General features: G+C 36.6%; 1 protein-coding gene across 1 annotated transcript; it reads left to right on the top strand.

Annotated features, from left to right (window-relative positions):
* Positions 1–451: 451 nt before the first annotated feature.
* On the top strand, positions 452–12,622 carry LOC120296099 (monoacylglycerol lipase ABHD6-like). Its single transcript, XM_039317756.1, has 4 exons — positions 452–1,075; positions 6,570–6,659; positions 11,826–11,893; positions 12,487–12,622. The coding sequence occupies exons 1-4, from the start codon at positions 452–454 to the stop codon at positions 12,620–12,622; spliced, it is 918 nt and encodes a 305-aa protein (XP_039173690.1).
* Positions 12,623–22,004: the final 9,382 nt, after the last annotated feature.

The following is a 22,004-nucleotide window of genomic DNA, read 5'->3' as shown; positions in this document are numbered from 1 at the left end:
GGCCTTGGAAGGAGGGATAGTAAAGAAAGGGCATCTACTAACATCGAAGTACCAACGAACTTCTAATGCTCTTTGCCACCACTCGCTCACGGTCGCGGATGGGGAAATTGGAAAAGTATACACCCGAAAGTTGTGGCTGCAGAGACGGCATTTAAGGGGTGAGAGAAACGGGAGAGTGGGGGGGGAGCTCCAATGGTGGGAATGGGACTAGACAACCCCCAATGATACGTAGCACGAAAGAAAAATAAAAAGATAGAAGGGATGTGCGGTTTAACAAGAAAATAGAATGAGATTTCAATTTCCTTGGAAAACCGGACAAGCAAGTTATGGGAACACGTGGCGTCAGACTGCACCGTCGGCTTCACATTCCCAACAAATATATGACCACTGGACGTACATGGCGAAGATGGACGACACCGTGCATAATCAGGCTGAGAGAGAGAGTGAGAGAATGGTGAACACTGTCAAGATTTACAAGCCCTTGTTGCGAGCGATCATGAAGCTCGCCGGCGTGAGACCTCAAAAGATCGAGGTCGAACCGGGGACCGTCATGAACATCTGGGCTCCGAGCCGACTCAAGAAGAATGCCAACAACGGTAAAAAACCTGCCGTCGTCTTCCTCCACGGCTTCGTTGGCGACAGCATCCTGACGTGGCAGTTCCAAGTCCTCGCCCTTGCGAGGGACTATGCAGTCTACGTGCCGGACCTCCTCTTCTTCGGTGGTTCCTCCACCGGCGACGGCTGCCGGACTGTGGGATTCCAGGCGGAGTGCCTGGCAAGGGGGCTGGCAAAGCTGGGAGTGCAGAAGTGCACAGTGGTCGGGTTCAGCTACGGCGCAATGGTGGCGTTCAGGTTGGCCGAGTTGCAGCCTGAACTGGTCGAGTCAGTGGTGGCGACGTGCTCTGGCCCGGTGGTGACGGAGTCGCTGAGCCGAGAGCGCTTAGAGAGGTTGGGGTTTCCGGCGTGGTCGGAATTTCTGTTGCCTGATTCGGCGAGTGCACTGAAGAAGTTGCTTGAAATTGGCAGCTTCCACTTCCCTAGACTCCCCAAATGTGTTTTCAAGCACGCTTTAGAGGTACGTCCCAAAGCGAACTTTTCTATGATCATGCACAAAAACCTTTGCTTTATCTAGAGGTTCTTAGTCCGTTATCTAAATAATCAATCAATTCTCTAATATCGGCTTTTAAATTTTCATAATGTTAATGATGTGATGATGTGAATGAAATGCATTTGTCAATTATGTGTAATCGAAACTATCAAATCAAAATAAAATTATCAATTCACTGATGAGTTGTCGATTTATTACCTAGCTAATTGGAATTTATCGTTTTTACTTTTCAAATTATATCTTTTATCCATATCTAGCATGAGTATCCTATTTGATTGTTTTAGAACAATTTAACGTAATTTTTGTTCTTTACAATCCGATGACATATAAATATCTGTTATTTTCGAAAAGATTCTCTTAACAAAACGAGGAAAGTTGCAGGCGTGGCTTTCTTGGAAATTTCGATAGCTTTTGTCTCTGTTTTTCCCTTTTAGACAAGGTGGGTGAGAATTTCAACAGTTATATGTTTTCATTTCTAACTCCGAAAATGCATTCTCTTAAATTTATGTAGGACCAAGCACTAGAGTTGATGGATGGTGGTTGACAATATCAATCGATTACACAAATTTTTGCTTTTCCTGTCACATATCCATGGAAGTCTTGATTTTAATGTGCTTTTCGAAGCAACCTTTGCACTTGTGGCCTTACGTTGCTAGCATGTCAAGATTGCATTATGAGTGACGATATTAAATTGACAAAATATGTGCGGCTTCACTTAATATAATGGAAAAAATTATCATAAGAAAGTGGATTTTAACATAACATGTTGCGCTAATCATCAATTTATTGTAGCAATGCGATATAGTTTAGTTGATTTATGTTTAAATTTGAATCACCAAGATATCTATTATTGATTGTTTAATCAAATTTACTTTTTGATTTCGATTTTATAGCATAATTTTAATGTTATCTCTTTTTATTTCTCTCCCACCAAAAGCATTTTCAACTATAGTTGACCCTAGGTATAAGATTGGTGAAATGTTTCATTGTTTTTAACTTTTGTAATATTTTGTTTTGGATAGTTTAATGCAATTTTAGCGTAAGTATATAATATTTCTAATTTTGGTGCTAATGACTAATTGCTTGGTTATGCTTTTATTATATTGAGTAAATGATTATGTTTCTTAACTTTTCCAATAAGATGCTATTTTATGTAAATGATTGCGGCACCTGTAATTTGTGCGGCAAAGTCCTCTAAATTAGATGACTCTAATTGATTCTTTTCATCATCAATACCCTTAATCATTTTGAATCTGTTGTTGAATTAATCAATTTTAATTTACGAACATAACTAGAAAATTAAAATTCTGAAATTTCAGCTTTATATGTTTTGACCAATGTAAAATTTAGAGTAATAAAGAAGAAAATCGATAAGAAGAGAGAAAATTGGAGAAGAGAGAGTAACCATGTGTCGTCACCCTCTACGTCTACCCTAGCCTTAGTCGTTGGCACCTATACTGTCCTGTAGTCACCTCCATCATCACAAATGTTCCTTCTTTCCACATATTCGAATTTAGTCGATCAATTATTGTTATAATAATATTTATTACTATTTCTTTTTGCTCAAGAGCTTATCAAAGTTATGAAGAAATACTCGTGATTATTCAAATAATTGTTTGTTTTCTCTATAATATTAAATTTTTTAAATTCCTATGGGGACCGCATTACAACTATGTGTGTTCATGACAAAAGGATTTGATTGCATGAACCATTGTAATTAGAGTATTCATCAGTATTAAAAGTTTCAGAACTTTATATAAGAAGTACACACATTAGAGGATCGATAATAGTATTAAGGGAAAATTCTAAATAAAGGCATAAAGTGCTTTCATTTTTTAAATAAGAGTCTGAAGTGTCCTTATTTTTTCAAATGAATTTGAAATAAATCTTATTTCAAAAAATGGCCTAAGTGACCGGTTGACAAAGGCATTTTTGTCCTTTACATTTTTTATTTTTTTCCCTTTTTTTCCTTTTCGTATTAGATAAAAAATAAATTTAAAAAAAAAAAGGAAGGGAAGAAAATCAGGTTAGCCCTCGTCGCTGCCGTCCTACCATTGCTGGGAAGGGCTGGCAATGGTAGGGGATGGTCGGCCAAGGGTCAACGAGGGTCGCCACTAGCAAGGGTCGGTTGCGAGTGGTGGCCCTTGACCAGTTCTAGGCTAGGGCTAGTAACCCTCGCTAGATTTGGGTGAGAGCTGTGACCCTTGCCCAAGGCGCAAGCCCTTGCCTACAATTGGCAACGGTCATTGGCCACTAGTTAGGGCTTGGCGACCTTTGGCAACCCTTGATTGGCCATTCCCCACCATCATTGGCCCATTTTTTTTAAATATAATTTAAATAATATTTAAAATAAAAAATTATATTAGACAAAAATGCTCTTAGCTAGTCAGCGAGTCAGGTCCTTAGTTGAAACTTTTATGACTACTTCAGGCCTCTATTTTAAATAATATCTATTTCAGGTCTTTATTTTGAGAAAATAAGAGCATTTTAAGCTTTTATTTGGAAATTTCTCTAGTATTAGTTTAGAAACTTTACAATTGATAAATTCTCAAAGGAAATCTTTTATATAGGTCCTTGGGGGCTAGTATCGGATCATAGTTTGAAAAATGCTATTCACAAAAACACAGGGACATGTAGGGCTTGGATTGGACTACGATATTTTTCTTAAGGTGAATTTATTTGAATTTTTCAACACGTACCATCATTTTGGAATATTATGGTACGCATGCCTCTCAAATAAATTTTTGACTGACAATTTTCTTTTACGAATGAAGTTGATTGTACTTATTTTAAATATGTGGTCCTTAGTCTTAACTATGGGAAGGTCCATTACTCATCAATTCATCACTTGTTTCATTCATTCATCTCAAACAATATATTCGATGAGTTAAATTTTGAGAAACTTTAGATTTAATAAGTGTGGGCCCCACGAGAATTTTATCAAATCTAATGATCCAGATACATTTTACTATATATAGGACTTGGAGAATCTCTCTATTACAAAGTGAGGACTTGACTTTGCTTCAAATTGATGAAGACATTTATTATTGTAATATCGGTAGAAGGAAGAATTTTCACGAGTCTTAACATGTTGATGTCATATTGGACTAAGTGCTTTTCATATGTGCACATTATATTGATCCATTATGTAATACGAGTTTTTCTACTAATTTTATTTTTAGTAGAATGTTAAAGTATCCCATATCATGTATCTATGAGATTTATATATTCTCTATATATATGTGATCTACTTTCACTTATTAGTTTAGGCTTTTGAGTTGACAATTTTAACAAAGTATTAGAATGTTGCCCCAATTTATTTTTACATGCGGACCCTCATTTGTCAAATTTCATGTGTTATTCGTAATCCCACTTGCACATAAGAGTTGGACATGCTTATACAGAATGCTAAAAAATTTCATGGGATAGACTAACAATGAAGATGGCAAGTAGTTACCAACTCTCTAATGTACATCCATCACAAACGTACTATCAATACAAGATCTCTATGATTCAATAACTTGTGGTCTCTGTCACTCGCCTGTGTCTATCGAGCTACCGCATCATTCATTGTCATCCTACTAGCCAGCACGGATATATGAATATTATTAAATATAAAAATGCACAAACTGATATGTTAAGAATCTCTTATAATTCACTAGTTAATTTTAATTTTAGCAACTAAATAACTAATTACCTCAACAATCATAGTGCTGGAATATATATATATATATATATATATATATATATATATATATAAAAGGTTATACAATTTGTGTACCTAATATTTCCCAATAAGCAAAATCCAAATACTTTGTGTGTGTTTTAGCAACCAAATAACTAATTACGTCGACAGTGATGATCGTAGATCATGTGGAAATTTGGTTACACAATCCGTGCATCTAATATCACCCAATAAATAAATAAATAAAAAACCCTAATCCTCTAAGCGTGAGTGCGCGCGTTTGTGTGCGGATGCACATGGACGCGTGCACGCGTGCATCACGTGCGGTTGTTGATAACATTCGCATAAGGGAAGCCAGTGTTTTAGCCATGACAATTAGTAGAACCTATGATTATTTACATCTTCTTTGAAAATAGTAAATGCTACATGAGTTTTTACCTTTGGAACGGATATGCGCCTCCACATTGATTATTCTTGTGTCTATTATTATTGTGTCTTTATCTACAACATACCATTTTCTTTACAAAAGTACTCTTGGTAAAATCCTGAATTCTCACACCCATCCAAAATAATTAAAACCAATTAAAAGCCAAACCCCTCAAATTTTAAGCATGATGTTAAAATGAGTTTGTAAGTAGGGGCAATTTGATCTTCTTAATATGAGATTTGCTTAGAGGTATGTGAATGATACTTGCAAAAATAGAGGTACGCAGGTAATTACTAAGTGAAAATTGAGATATGTATTTGATATTTTCTTTCAAGAATAATTATTTCCTTGCAAAATAAGTGATACCCGCATAAGATATGTAAAACATATAACAGAAAGAAAAAAATCTCAGCCTCCCCCACCCCCCAAAAAAAAAAAACAATTAAATGCAGGATCTTCAACTGTTTTGTGTACCTCTTTTAGAAAAATCATAAGTTATCTAAATATTTTCATGGATAATGATAATATTTCTCGTTCGTTCATTCATTTTTATAAACGATGCAAGTAATTATTTTTAGAAAAATACTTTTCAAATCATCAATTTTTCATGAAATAAATGGAGCTAAAATTCTAACAAACAATTGCATAGGTTTTGATCATATGCTTTTATCTGTCAATTTTATCCCTCATCCTTGGCACATTGACCGTCATCCCCGTCCCACCACCACTACTACCACCATCCATTAGCCTCCCTTAGAGAGAGAGAGAGAGAGAGAGAGAGAGAGAGAGAGAGAGAAAGAGATGCTGCATCAAGCTTATTGCTGGAATGGGGGTGACGCTGATTGTAACGTCGCAGGAGGTCTCTAGTAGTCGTGGTGGTCGGAAAGTACCGCGGCCAGCATTGATGGTGTGGTTGGGGCAGAACAAAACGAAGTAGATCTAGTCTCCTTTGTTTTTGGGAGACAATCAGATGTCATCTCCTCCGTGGTGAATGATCATCATCAAGATATTTGTGCCTAGATGACGGGGGCAGAGAGAGAGAGATCTATCAAATCAAGTCTTGTCGTCAAAGTGGAGCCACCTACGGTGGTGCTGGGACTGGAGGTGGCGGTCTCCATCGATGGTGGCTGTCACAAGTTCGGTGCTGGCATTGATGGTGCGCTAGGGCGTTTAGAAGCAGGAGAGAGAGAGAGAGAGATTTTTCTAGTGATATCTATGAACATGTGCAAAAATCATAATGGACTCTCCGTTTTTTTTTTTTTTTTTTTTTTTTTTGGAACTATAATGGACTCTCCTTGTAAAGATGAGATGTTTACCTCATTTTTCCCTTTCTTGTCGTTGGATGGTAGGTCTTGTTTGACTGCAGAAAAGAGAGAGCCGAATTGCTGGAGGCTTTGGTCATTCCAGACAAGGATTTCGCTTTCCCGCAGTACTCTCAGGTTTGATGAATCTTCTCCTTCGGTGGTTGTTTATTTTTTAACCCTACACAGAATCCTTTGTTACAAAATAAATAAATAAAAATTTCATTAAAAAAAATGATTATAAGTTGAAAAATTCTGATTTATACTCATTTTATGGGTGAAATACTGAACCAAGCTGGCACTTAATTGAGAAAATTTTTCTTGGTGGCTGCAATATGAGATGAGATCCATTATTTCTTTCATTCTTTGTTGATTTTCTCTAACATTAAGATCCTAGGCATAATATTTGGATTGTGTAAATCTGCATGTCACTCTAGTATAAGTTTTGTTCTGACAATGCAAGACTTGTTTGTAACCTGCTCAAGTATACAAAAGGGAAAGATAGAGCAAAACCGCCTATATCAAGAAAAGTATACACAAACGATCTCATTCACCTTTTTGGAGGACCATAACCAGCTAATCTTCTCGATTGATAGTGTATAAATATGCTCGTGTAAAACTTTTCACAGTGGTGATGTATGCTACAATTTCTCTGTCAAAAGCTAGTCCTAAGAACACTTATCCTCGCAACTTGTAAAATTACTTTCCATGGTTCTCACCAAATCCAATGGTAGATTATATGTATTAAGTTCATAACATGTCTATGCAAGATATGCATAATTGACTTGATGTCAACCCTTTCATCTCGTTAGATGATGTGTGGCTTTTGCATCTGACAACTAAGATAATTCATGAAAATTACCATAAAAGTTTCAAATTTATTGCACTTATATCAATTTAATTCTAAACATTTTCACGTTTTACCAATTGAGTTCATTTAATCAATTTTTACCAAATATTGCTGGCTTGGATGTTGGTCATGCTACGTGGCATGACCGGAGCTAACATGGATAATTTTTAAATTTTTAATATTTTTTCAATTTTTCATTAATTTTTGTTCCTTTTTCTTCTTCTTCTTCTTCTTCTTCTTCTTCTTCTTCTTCTTCTTCTTCTTCTCCTCTCTCTCTCTCTCTCTCTCTCTACTATGGCTGGGGGAGGGTCATTACAGCTCGTTGGCCACTGGGAGAGGGTCATGAAGCCCTCACCGACTGCATGCGAGGGCCATGGAGCCTTTGCCGGCCACAAGTGAAGGTGGCTTTGTCCTTGGCTGGCGAGGTTGGCCTTGCCTAGAAATGGTGAAGGCAGCTTCACCTACAACCACAATGGTCTTGCCTACTAGCGAGCTTCGACGACTCTCGTCGGACACAATGAAAAAAAAAAGAAAGAAAAAAAGAAAAAAATGAAAAAGAAGAAGTTAAAACATTAAAAAAAGATTCCACATTAGTATCGACCATGCCACATAGGATGCTCAGTATCTACATCAGTGATTTTTAGCCAAAATTGGTTGGATGGATTTAATTAAAAAACAATTAAAATGTATATAACTAAATTGAAACTAATGTAATATATTTACGACTTTTTTTATAATTATCCTAAGATAATTATATATATAGTCTAGGCTGGAATACCATATGTAATTGCATGTGCATGCCTTTAAATACATATGTATAATTGAAATTGATATTTTTTGTGTTCAATTTAGTATACCCTAGTGGAAATGCTAGGTATATTTACCTTGATATAAATTTGCTATATTTCTTATCGAGACTCAGACCCTTGGAGTGCCAAAACTTAGCACGGAAGAGCACTTAAGTGCAAAAATCGGAGCAAAATGGATTAGTTAAGTCCCAACAATGAGAAAATCTAACCAAAATACTAACATGAGGTTTTTTCAATGAGACAAGTGCAAAACGAAGTCGTTTTGCCTTGAATTTGAATTTTAATATAAATCAAATTAAATTAAATTTAAAACTAAATTATTACTATTATTAAAAGAAGAAGATAAACATTGCAGAAGGCGAGGGCTTAGCCCTCGTTGCTGCCTCCCCACCATCACCAGGAAGGGTTAGGGCAGTGGGGAGGGTCAATGGGGTCACCGAGCCCGGCCAAGGGCCGGCGACCTTGGCGACGGCGGTGACGGCCTACAAGCTATGTAACACCGACACGAATACGCGACATGCGCACAACACGACACAACACACCAACATGTCATTCCTCAAAAAGTAGGGAATTTCAACACGATCCAATATGTTATGTATTAAATGAATATTTTTATTTTTAATTAATTTGATTCAAATTCATAATTAAATAAATAATAATAAAAAAGCAAACAATGCACTTACACTAACAATATTAATAAATCTATTCATAGGAAATTTGAAAGACATATTCATAGTTAATGCGTAATTATGTTTGAGAACATATTTCTAACTCTAAAAAAAAGTATTAATGAAACTAATGACTAAAAAGAAATTAGAATTAACTTGTTTAAATAAATCTATAATCTTTTACAATAACCAAAATTTATTATTATTCAACATTCAACACTTTTATTTTCTGAAATCACTTTATAGCTTTTCTTATTTATTTTTCTAATAAAAAAAGCCCTTGTGGTCCACCCCAACTCTCACCCTCACATTTATTTCACTCTCTTTCCATCGTTTCTTCTCCCCACTTTATAGTCTCCCTTATTTACTATTCTAATAAAAAAAATAAAAGTCCTTGGGGTCCACGCCAACCCCCACCCACCCCCTTTATCCTGCCCCTCAACAAACTTATTTCACTCCTCTTTCCCTCGCATCTCCCACGCCGTCTCAACAAACTTATTTTACTCCCCTTTCCCTCGCACCTCCCACGCCGCCGCCGCCACCCCCGGGGCTGCGTCACTTCTTTCTTGAAATTGAACACTCATATTCTCCTCTCTCCAGAAAGAAGAAATCACGGCAAGTCCCATCAAAATCTTATTTTTAATATTTTGAGTTCCCCCCCCCCCAAACCCTAGCCCGGCCTTCTCCTCCTCGTCTCAATCTCTTCTCTCTCTCGGTCGCCTCATCACAATTGTTCGCCGCCTTGCCTCCGGCCCTCCATCGCAGTTGCGGTCCTCTCTCTAGGTTGCCTCGGTCTCTGCTCTTCCTTTAGCCTTTTCTCACCATCGCAGCCTCACGGTCACTCCCTTGCCGTCGACTCTGCACCCTTGCCATTATTTTCTTCAATGATCATCTCTCTTGGACATGCGTGTTGAAACGTGTCAAGAAGATTTGACCACATGTCGGAAAATTTGACACATGTTGACCGCGTGTTCGAGCGTGTCCGACACGTCGACACGACATGGAGGCTACAGAAATGTGTCCATGCTTCATAGCATGCAAGTTCTCGCCTAGATCTGAGGCTAAGGTCGTGGCCCTCCCCAAGATCCGGCAAGAGACATCAACCCTTGCCCAGTCAAACCAAGGGCCGTCTCTAGCTAGGGGGTAGGCCTTTACCATAGGTCAACCAGGGTTGTCGACCCTTGGCCAGGGCTCGTTGACCTTGGCTAACCTTTCCCCCATCATTGCCGGTCCTTCCTGGTGACCGTGGGAGGCAACGGCAAGGGTTGATCCCTCGACTTCTGTAATCTTTATCTTCTTCCTCTTTTTTTAAATGAATTATTTTTAAATTTAATTTAATTTAATTTATATTAAAATTCAAAAAAGAGTCAAAGCAATGTCGTTTTGACTCTTCTTTGTTGACTCGGCTCTTTAATGAGTCATATAGTGAGTTATATTATTAAAAATTGACACGTAGGATTTATGGCCAAGAACGCTGGATTTGGCACTAAGGTATGCCAATTTTTTTTTTTTTAAATGACACTTAAGTGTAACTTTTGTAACTTTTGACACTTAAGTGTCATTTTGGCACTTAAGTGTTCTCTCGTGTCAAGTTTTGGCACTTGTATAGTTCTTTTGCCATTTCTTAACTGATGTTCGAACACTATCTAGCTGATAAATGCTCATTCAAGTTCTCTCACATCACTTATTATACTAACGGTAAAACAAACCTATAGATCTCCAAAATAAACAAAAAAACCAAAAATCAAGGCTCAATTGAGCATGATTGACAAAGATCATCACAAGCTTATCCTTCAAGAGTATATCTATACTGGCAGAGATTATCACAAGCTCGTCCTTCAAGGTCAGATCTATAACTAGATTCAAGTGGGAGGATTAGTGGCCAAAACTTATGTGATGCAAAAACCTACATATTCTAGTAAGAACCTGTATAGAGTTTGGGACAGAAATGGAAAAAGCAAAAGAAAGTAAGGGTTAGAACCTAAGTAAATGACTACACGCAAAATTGTAACATGCACTCGGTGCATGTGAAGTGCATGTGAACCCACTTAATGCTACTGCCAACTAGAATGCATGTGAACCCACTTAATGCTATTGCCAGCCATGAGATCCTGTGGCGCCACATGGAAGCAATACGTAGAACATTGTTTGGTTGTAATAGTGTCTATTATATTACATATTGAATGCCCATTACAGTTTTTGTATGCAGCAATATTTGTTATAGCATAATTCGTAGTACAGCCAAAACTACATTAAATATCCACGTCTTTCTCTTGCACTCACTCTATCTATGTTAGATTATTATTCCAAATTATGACTAAATTTGTTGAATTATTTATATATAGTAATAACATTAATTATATTTTTTTGACATAAACATATGTTATGTCGTAAATAAATAAAATACTAGATATAATCTGTAAACAGTGGATGTTATAATAATTATGTTATCTAGGACACAAATATTGGTTTATATTAAATTTATAACAATAACTAGCATCATATTAGTTGCCTCCTATCAGGTGCAGTTATCTAAATTTCTATAATCAAATAGTTTATTATCTATATATAATGAATAATCATTACTGATTATATTAATCAATGCTAAAAAAATTATAATTGTTATTTCAATCATATTTTTAACTATGTAATACATAATATTCTTTTAATTGGACATGTTAAATGATCAAATTGGAGTCATAATAAATGAAAAAAAAAAACTATTTACCCCTTATTTTATATGTGATTCATACAACAAATAGGATAATAGATACTATAATACTTAAATCAAACAATGTACTAATTAATGCAATAGCCATTACGCTACAACTTATTCCATTGCTACATATGGTTGATACGAAATAGATTTAGATTATTCGGGTTTACGGACGCAAGACTTTCTCAAACTACCTTCCTTCTAGTTATATTTGTAGAATGTTGTGGAAATGGGCTGATGATTGATGGGATCTTTTTGCAGAAGGTGCATCTGGTTTGGGGCGAGAATGACAGGATCTTCCCTGTTGAAGTAGCCAAATCACTGAAAGAGTATGTTTACAGATTTCCAATTAATAGTTCGTCAATCAATTTATATTTATTTATTTATTAATACTAAAGTTTTAATGCCGAAACCATATTGTGATATCAGCATGTCTTTGCTGCTTCCTTTTGCTTGATTATCTTCCATCGTGAAGAATAGAAGCCATGTCTTGGCATAAACTTTAACCACAGTTTTTATTTTGTCCAATTTTATTTTGCAATTAAGACAACTCGTTAGATTGCATATGTTTGTATCAGAATTTTAAGAAATGAATTTAGACATATAAAATCAACTTACGACAAGGACAGTGTAACTTTTCTTTTGCACGGTTTGCAGACCTAATAAAGCTATTATATGTTCTATGTGAAATTGCATGAAGCTAATTGGGAAGTATTGATACACTTGTAACGATTTATTTATCTTATTGGTACTTGGTTCACTGATAATTTCCCGTTAAATACGTCTCTCTCTCTCTGTCTCTGTTCCGACCCGATATCTATTATTGTAAATAGACATTCTTAAAAGATGTTTGCTCCACTGGGTTTCCGTTCAATTATTTTCGGCAGAAATTTGACTCGTTCGGTTATGTTCTTTTGGACAGAAATTTGGGAGATAATGCGACACTGGTATGCATTGAGAAAGCAGGCCATTTGGTTGCATTGGAGAGACCTTTCGTCTACAATAAATGTTTGAAGAAAATTCTGGCCTCTATTTACAAAGCTGGACATACAAAATAATTGGGTCGTATTCTGATGACTGTTATAACAATTAGTAGAATCATTTGTTAAAAAGATTACAAATATCGTCAATTTGGTGTGCATCTTGATGAATTTTTTTTTTTTGTTTTTGTTTTTTTTAAGACATGTGCACTTAATTATCGTAATAAATAACAATTCTATTTGGTTGCAATCTTGCTTTCGAAGCAAATCTCAGCCACATTGCTTCCTTGGTTGCTTCTGTTGCTGCAACGTACTCTAACCCTGGTGTTCGATGTCGAAATTATGTTATGAATTTGCTTTACTATATAAAAGGAATATAGAGAGAGACAGAGGAATAGTGGTGGCAGATGACTGTTTATTGTCACTGTCCGCCGCGAGGCCGAGGTCACGGGAGAGAGGGGGCTTTGGAGGCGGAGGTAGCTTGGCTGTGGAGTTGGCTAGGTGATTATCACAGGCGGAGTCGGACCAGACCTATGGTGTTGCAGGGGAGAGGCTGCACACTGGTCGGGATTGAGGGGCTAAGGAGGGAGAGGCTGATTTGGATTTTCTAGACAAAACCTCGTTTTTCTTGGATTAGTATCATGATGATATTATTATTTTTAAATCCACATTAATTTGTTGACGTGATAATGTTATATTAAATGATTAACAGTGACTTGGAACAAAAGGTTAACCGAGAATTTATGAGATTTGAGTGAAATTCGGTGATTTTTTTTTATATAAAAAGAAACATAATTTGAACTGAACATAAAATTGAAGAATATTTAGGATTTAAGGTGAAACAAACTACGTTGTTTCCAGCAAAAATCTTGTGATATAAATTGGTTCTTTAAAAATTGATGGCAGTGCAATTTTTTTTTTCTTTTAAGTAAATGGACATCCCAGGTAAATACACGTACTAACAAAGATGGCGGGACAATGGGGAGAAAGGTAGTAGAGTACGGGTTAGACGGTAGCGAGCACGCAGCAAGAGAGGTTTCTGAGAAAATTTTAGATGAGTCATTCTCCACGTGGGCTATATGAAAAACCACAAAAAAATTGACATGTGTCGTTCACATATAATCCAGGCCCCACACTGAGATAATTTAAAATTAGGAAAATATCACAAATGGTCCATGAACTTTCATCTAATGTTCAATTTCATCCATAAGTTTTCGATTTGCTCAATTTGGTCCCTGATCTATTAACAAATGTTCCATCTAGTCATTCCGTTTGTTCAAACCGTTAAGTGATGATGTGGAGCATTAATTGATGACGTGAAACTAAGTTGGATTACTAGAATTATGAGTCAATATATATCCTTAAAAATGAAAGGAAATTAGGGGTTAACTAGAGATGAGAGCATTGATTACAAAAGCATAGAGAATAAGTGGTTTTGTATCTCTTTTTTGGATGGTGGCCACAATTTGACATGTTTTACAGGTAATTTTCATGTGGATATTCCACGCGTCTTTTTTTAAATTTTATATTTAAAAGCCTAAAAGTCATGTAAATCAATTTCGTTAACTTTAACTAAAGGAATGACAAAATTGGTCAATTTTCAAATAGTCAGGGACTAGATGAAACATTTATTAATAGTTCAGGGATCAAATTGAGCAAATCGAAAGCTCAGGGATGAAATTGAACATTAAATGAAAGTTCAGGGACCAAATTAAACAAATAGAAAGTTCATGGATGAAATTGAACATTAGATGAAAGTTTAAGGATTTTGTGACATTTTCCCTTTTTAAAATTTTATGCTTCCCTCTCTTCTGTCTCTCTAACCTTCTCTCTCCTTGTAGACCATCTCTTTCATCTCTTTTCTCTCTCTCCCCCCCATTCTCTGTTCCAATATAGGAGAAGAACAATATCACAAGGGGTTAAAAAATAGTTCTGTGCTTTTTCTCTCGTCATTGCACCTCTCTTCCAGCGAACCGTGACACCAACGCCCTTCCGCCTCCACCGGTTGCCTCCGTTGGTCCCAACCCTGACGTCAACACCGATGCCACCGACACCTCCATCATCACCTCCTAAGCCCCGTCGTCACTTTTTTACCTCACTCTCACGACCTCTGCTCTCTCTCTCTCCCCTCCGCGAAGCGCCTTTGCTTGCCGACACTGATGACCCTCTGCTCGCATTTTTGCCTCCCTTTCCGTGAGCGGAGGGCACTCTCTCTCTCTCTCTCTCTCTCTCTCTCTCTCTCTCTCTCTCTCTCTCTCTCTCTCTCTCTCTCATTCCTCCTCGAAGCGCCACTTGCTCTTGAACACGGACGCCGCCGTCGCCACCGCCTCCCGAGCCCCGCCGTCACACTGTCGCAACCCCATTGGTGGCTCCCATACTAGGCGAGGCACACTTTTTGATGAAATACTCTTACCAGCTAGACCAATTGATAAATGGAAATTGGGATTTGAATGAATTTTTTTGAAAAGCAGTTTGGCTTTTTAGTAGTTGGTCATTGCTGTTTTGAATGATTGTTGATGATAAGCAAAGGTTCTCTTCTCTGAGTGGAATGGGTCTTCCATTGACTAAAGTTTGAAAGTTGCTTTGGTATTGGTTAGAGGTGGCAAATGGGTGGGTCGAGTCAAGTATGGGTCGGGTCAAAAATGGGTCGACCTATATTTGACACATTTAACCCATTTTGACCCATATTCTTGTAGTGTAAATTTAGTGACCCATACCCAACCTATACCTAACCCGACTCATATTGCTAAAACCCACTAATATTCTTAAAAAAAAAAAAAAAAAAAAAACCCCACGCTCACAGCTATATGCTAATTGGATAAAAACCTCAAATTAAATTAAAAAATAGTAAATAAAATAAAAAAATTGTTAAAAAAACCTATAAATTGAAATATTTATGAAAAATTAGACTATGCACATGCTTTTCTTATTTAAAGTGAGCATACTATTGAGTAACTGAAAATTGTAATGTGAATATAAGTATTAGCTATTTGAACACTATCTAATGAAACATCCACGAAGGCAAGAATGAAAATGGTCTTTCGCAAGTCGGATTTATGTGAGCTTCATCAAATCTAGAATTGAAAGTAAATGCTTCTCTTAATAAGAATCTCATTTGCTCGTTCAAGAAAATAATTCTATAGCTACATTTGTAATTCAAACAAAACTGTCCACTCTCCTGAAAATCCTAGAAAGACAGACAAAAAGATGTAATGCTCAAACCTTACCAAAAGAAGAAGAAGATGTAATGCTCAGAAACTTCTTCACATAGAGTTATCACCCTTCCCTCTTTCCAGACTAAGTCAACTTCATACAGGTTAACCAAGTGCAGAACATGACCAAGTCCCAAATATGATGATATCTTCAATTCTAGAGGTAGAAAATTTAAACTCAATACCAATTACAGTTCATCTTTTTTTTTTTTTTTTTTTTTTTTTGGGACTGGAGGAACCACTGTCAGTCGACAGCCACGACGTAAACACCTAGGTGACGCTAGTATAGGACCCACCACCATGGCGTCACGCTTAAAAATCCCTAACGACAACGCTGGGGTTCGAACTTCTCCCCTTCGTGAGGGGGAGAGAGCCCAAAGCCAGCGCTGCCGCTACGGGCGGTGGTATTACAGTTCATCTTTCAATAATGAAACAATGTAAAAATGTTCACACGGACTAATTAAGCATAGTACAACTTGTTTATGGTTGGCCACCCCTAATCAGCTTCCCTAAACTATGAAAGCTTCTACAGATATCTGCAATTTACCAAGAAGTCAACTACCATATCAGAGGAAAAACATGGTACAAGTACAGAGAAGGTACCTTATAACCAAAAAGCTCACAACATGCCTGTCGAAACATTGAAATTTGGTCTACAAAGACAGTCTTGTACCTATGCTATATTGTATCATCCATGAGACAATGAATATGGAATATTAAGAACAAACGTATCATGTAACACAAACCTTTCTTTACGCCTCTCAAGTGTTGCAATTTGTTCTTTCAGCTGAGTTATCTTTTCATATATTTGGCAATCAACATATTTTGCACCATTGCCTACAATTTACATGTGCAGCAACACAACAAGAACAAAAGAGCAATTAGTTATGCACCACCAAGCTATAGCTTTTCAAATAACGTAAAATCATTTACAACCCCAAATCAAAACTTCATCATATGGAATGCAATAGGCACATGAATTTCATTATTATGTTGCATCAACATTTAATGTTTGTATATATATATATATATATATATATCCGTGCGCGCACGCGCGTGCATACACACACATATTAGCACATTGTTAAGAACCTACAATATTGCAAGAACAAGACAAAACCCATTTTAACATGCTAGTCTGAATCTGGAGACAAAAGAGATAATTTAATAGTGAACTTTACAAATAAAAGAAAGTAATTAATGCAAATAGTCTTGGAAGTCGACAATGAGAGATTCGTCCTCAAGATCTTCCTCAGGTGGAACTCCAAACAACCAATCTCTAATGCATAGCTCAACCTCCACATTTTTAGGTGACAGTTACTACGATATTTGTTGACACCTAAATTTTTGCGTAAAAATTGAGTTAATTTTACCCCAAAAAATAAAAATTTTACATAATATATAGTTTAGAAACATTTTATTTTATTCCATTTTTTGCATTGGACCGATGGTGAGCATTGATTCAGGTGAGATTTTTCATATATTCAGATAATATACACCGAGGGGTATATTCTTGAGTAGAAAGGAAATTTTTAGATGGAATATTCGAAAAATATAAAGAGAATATCGCACGGGGTGCAATGATATATTTAACGTATTATGCACAAGCTAAATTGGAAACAAAATATGCCATAACAATTTAAATTTTCCCCTATAAAAGGTGTGGTGCGTGTACAGATACAGGAGGAGAATTCGAAAAAAAAAATTGAGAGAAAATATGTGGAGAGGTTGATTTTTTTAGTGGAATTTCGAAAAAGGAGAAGGGGAAAGAGTGTACAGTGTCGAGAAAAAAAAAAAAGAGAAACCCTAACCGACTGTTCATCTTCTTCGGAGGCCTCCGACCGTGCCGACACCGCAATGCCGGAACCACCGTGCCTTGCCACCTTGCCGGTCCGCTCGCCTTTGCCACGTCACGCCATCTGCTCGCAACCCAGCTTCGACTTTTCTTGATCCAACTGAGCCCCGCTCGCCATCTCCGAGTCGCTCCCCTTCTCCGACGCCACTGCTGCTCCCCCCGATCTCGCGACTCAGTAGGCCGACGCCAGTCTTCGCCGTGCTCCGCCTCGCCTCCTACCATGCCTCGGCCCTCACCGATCGAGATCCCCCGTGACCCAGCGCTCGACGTTCCCCCCTTTAACCGTGACCTGACGCCGGTAGATCTGAGATCCCTTACTGCAGCCGCAATCCAACGTCGGCAGATCTGAGATCCCCTGTAGCAGCTGTGACCCGAGTGCCCCTGCTCACCTTCGCCCGACGCTCAGCCGCTGCCGTGCCACTGTCCTTGCCGCGACCCAACGCCACCGAAGCCAACACCACTACTGCCGCCTTCCCCCGGTGCCCAACAGCAAGCCTCGCGGCCCACGACACCCCCTCGTCGGTGCCACCGCTTCGCCGGAGCCCCTCACCGTCGTCCACCCTCGCTGCCCCGCGCCGGATGTGCTACTCACCATGTCTTCGCCGGAAACCCTCACCGGCGACTCCCCTCATCGGAGCTTCGAACCGGCCAAGATTCCTTTTTTTTTTTTTTTTTTTATAAAAGAGAAAAATCAATTTAGGTAGATTTTATTTGTTTTATTATGCAAGTTTGTCTTTTTTTATCATTTTATTTCTTGTTTTCTTATTTGAAATATTTCCCTATGCATAATTGGAAATTCTAACATACCACCTGATTCGCAATCGCGGTTGGGTTTTTTATTTCACTTATAAGGCTTTAGATGAAATAATTAATCAAGCAGGAGTAAAATTGATATTTTGATCTTTAAGGCTTAAGATCAATTTATCAATTTTATTAGCGAGATATTATCCCTTGATCTGAACAGTGTATGATACTTTGGTGATTTTGAATGGTTTGTCTTGACGTGATTGCTTTATTTATCTTGAAATATGTTTGGGTTAGAATATTGCATGCTTTAGGGTTATTTGCATATTTGGGTTAAGCATTTTATTTATCATGAATTGTTGAAAAAACAAAAAAAATTAGCATGTTAGATTTTTGTTTCATTAGCTTAAATTGCATGTTTAAATATTTGACTTTTTTTTTTTAATAATAAATTAATAATAATAATAATAATAATAATAATAATAATAATAATAATAATAATAATAATAATAATAATAATAATCATTATACATATGTCATGCAGAATTAGGGCATCATTTGTACGTCATTACACATTAGAAAAATTGCATATTTCATTGTAAATTTAGATCGATCTAGATAGACTATATCTTAGGTTAGAGATTGCCAAGTTAAGATAATGTCTTAGTTTAAATTAGGGTTTAGCTTGACCTAATTCTTAATAGAAGTTGGATAGAATCTTAATTTAGTTAGATAATTTTCACAGTTTTCTAATTTCCAATTTCATAAAAAAAATACAAAAAAATGTCTTAGAATAAATTAGTTTCAATCTCTAGGATAGATTGCATTTCTTTTAAAAAAATTTAAAAAATTAAAAAATTTCATTGCATGTCATTTAGATTCATGAAATGCATGCCATTTAATGATTGTTGTTAGGTCCATTTAATTAAAAATTGCCTATCATTAGAATTAGGTCATTTAGTTATATTACATTGCATAAAGCATGATTTTCATTAATTAAATGAAAACAAAAAAAAATTGCGTGTTAATTAGAAATCATATCTAGGGTTAATCATGTGAATTCTGATTTAACAATGCAGATGCTTTCGTTGGTACGAGGTAAGTCTTGTATTTTTATTTATTTGCTTTCTTGAGTGTTAAATTGATGGATTGCGCACCCGCATGATTACCTCACATGTTAGGGAAATAGATTTAAAATGAATCCAAGCTGCATTCAAAAACATTTTTTTTAAAATAAAAGAAATGGTACCGAATGGGCATTAGAGAAGTCTAGTGTAACCAAGTCTCTATACCTAAAGTCTCTGGTTCGTAGAAGCAAAATAATTATCTTATTATTTTACTTAGGTGTCTAATCGGCCTACCATAAACTAATTAGTGGCGACTCCTAGATGAAATCTACTTGCTTGTTAAGAAATTTCAACTTAAGTCGCGAATTGGTATGGGCTTGGGAGAGCCCGAATTAAGTCTAGGCTTAACAATTCATTAGCTAAATCTTAGGTAGATCACCCAAAAATTTGGTCGCAACAATATTTATTTAGGATGCGTCCTATAATGCTAAAGACTAACTCTGAGGCAACAGTAGTGATAGGAATACTCAATATATCACGTGCCATGAGAGATAACTCGGGATATCTATGTGAATTAGCTTTCCAATAATCAAGGACATTGAGATCAGGGAATTTTTCTATCCACCCTGGGCTCCTCTAAATACAAATCCAATTGTGAATTAGTAGATTGCGAGCCAAAGTGTTCACTCTCAAATGCATCATACTCATCAAGATTGTCCCCAATGTTTTCGACAATGTCCTCAACTGAAATGTTACCTTGACTAATTGAAGATGCAAAGCGATCATCTCTCGATGTAGAGGTTACATATTCATCAAAAAGCATATAAAGCTTTTCTCGAATGCTCATACAAATTCCACATATTTTTCAAACTTCTTTAGCATTGCCATAGCCATAGATCTAATAGCTACATCCTCACTATTCCTTGCATTTGTCAAACGAAGCTGAATTTGCCATACTCCATAGAAATATAAATTTGCCATGGGATATCTAACTCCAGAGAAGAGAGTAGAAATATCATAGAAAGGTTGCAACAAGAATGCAATTTTCTTGGCTCTAACCCAATCCTCAGGTGATGGACATGTAAGAAAGTTAGAATCAATTAGCTTCAAATGGGAAAATGCATGTTCAAAGACCAAAGCACCTTCAAGCATTAAGTACGTAGAGTTTCATCTAGTAGTCACATCTTGATGTACTTTTTACTCGTCTTCAAGCAAGACTGTGTTATACACTCAACAAATTTTGCTCTCCTCCCTTGGGTAGCTTTCACATATTTGACAAATTCTCTAATATTTTGCAATAATCCATCAATTATCTTTAGACTTTCTTGGACAATAAGAGAATGTGTGCACCACAATGTACATGAAAAAACTTCCCATTACACAACAAAGAGGATTACACAACAAAGAAGATCTCATAGAAGGTGTACTTTTCCAAATATTAGCCATACGGTCATTGTATGATGCATTACCCAATGTGATATTGAAAATTTTCCTCTCAATGCCCCACTCTCTCAACAAAGTTAGCAATTTTTCCAATAAAATGGCACCATTGTATGGAGGTGGCACATAGGAGAAGCACAAAACCTTTGCATGCAATTCCCAATTCTCATCAATGTAATGGGCAGTGACAGTCATATAATGATCAGTTGTCACAGAAGTCCACAAGTCAGAAATTAAATATATTCTGCTAGAAAGTGACATAATATATGATTTTAAATATCTCTTCTCATTCTCATAAACTTTTACCACATCACTTTTTGTTGTATTCCTCGATATGTGCTTCACATTTGGACTAAGACAACTAAGCAATTCTCTGGTAGCCTCATGCTCTACAAAAGAGTATGTGTAATTGTGTTTGACTATTGTTTTTGCTAACTTGCTTCTAAACATAGTTTGATCAAATTGTTCCATGGAATCGTCAACGTTGGCCTCTTGATTGGGACAAGTATGTAAATGATGCAACAATTTTTTTGTCCCATGGATAACTATGTAAGTTGATTCGCATCATTTACACTTGGCCTTTCTTTTGCCATCCTCATTTGTGAATTTTTCGAATTCAGAACATACAGTAGAAGTGCATTTTTTCGATTGTTTAGAGCAAGTAGAGTTATCTTCCTCATCCTCATCCTCATGAAATAAGGATGTAGCTCTATGCCTCTTAGACCCTTCTATTGTTGAATATTCTTCTTGATCATCATTAGATCTTGACATGTTAACTAATTAGTTAAAGAAAACATGAATTAGAACAAGTTATTTACTCAAAGAGAAAATGACATGTTATATTTTTGTTTAACACTAAAAGAAAACATCTCCAACTTTCATTCTCCGTAGAGTACAAAAGAGAAAACATGCAACCAAACAAGCAATAACAATCAAGTGATTGTGAAACCCGACTAAGAACAGAGACAAGGAAAGAATCACATGCATCAATAGCAAAAATTGAGGAACTCAATGTGTCAAAAATTTATAAAGACACTTCTCTAAGAACAAGCATTGTTGTCCCAACCAGTCCGAACCTTAGACCCGACTAATCAACTAGAAGAATAAGATATAAGCCAAGAACTCATTCAGCTGGAACAAAG

This window comes from Eucalyptus grandis, chromosome 7, assembly GCF_016545825.1.
Source record: "Eucalyptus grandis isolate ANBG69807.140 chromosome 7, ASM1654582v1, whole genome shotgun sequence".
NCBI classification, from domain to species: domain Eukaryota; kingdom Viridiplantae; phylum Streptophyta; class Magnoliopsida; order Myrtales; family Myrtaceae; genus Eucalyptus; species Eucalyptus grandis.
This window is presented reverse-complemented; position numbering and strand designations above follow the sequence as displayed.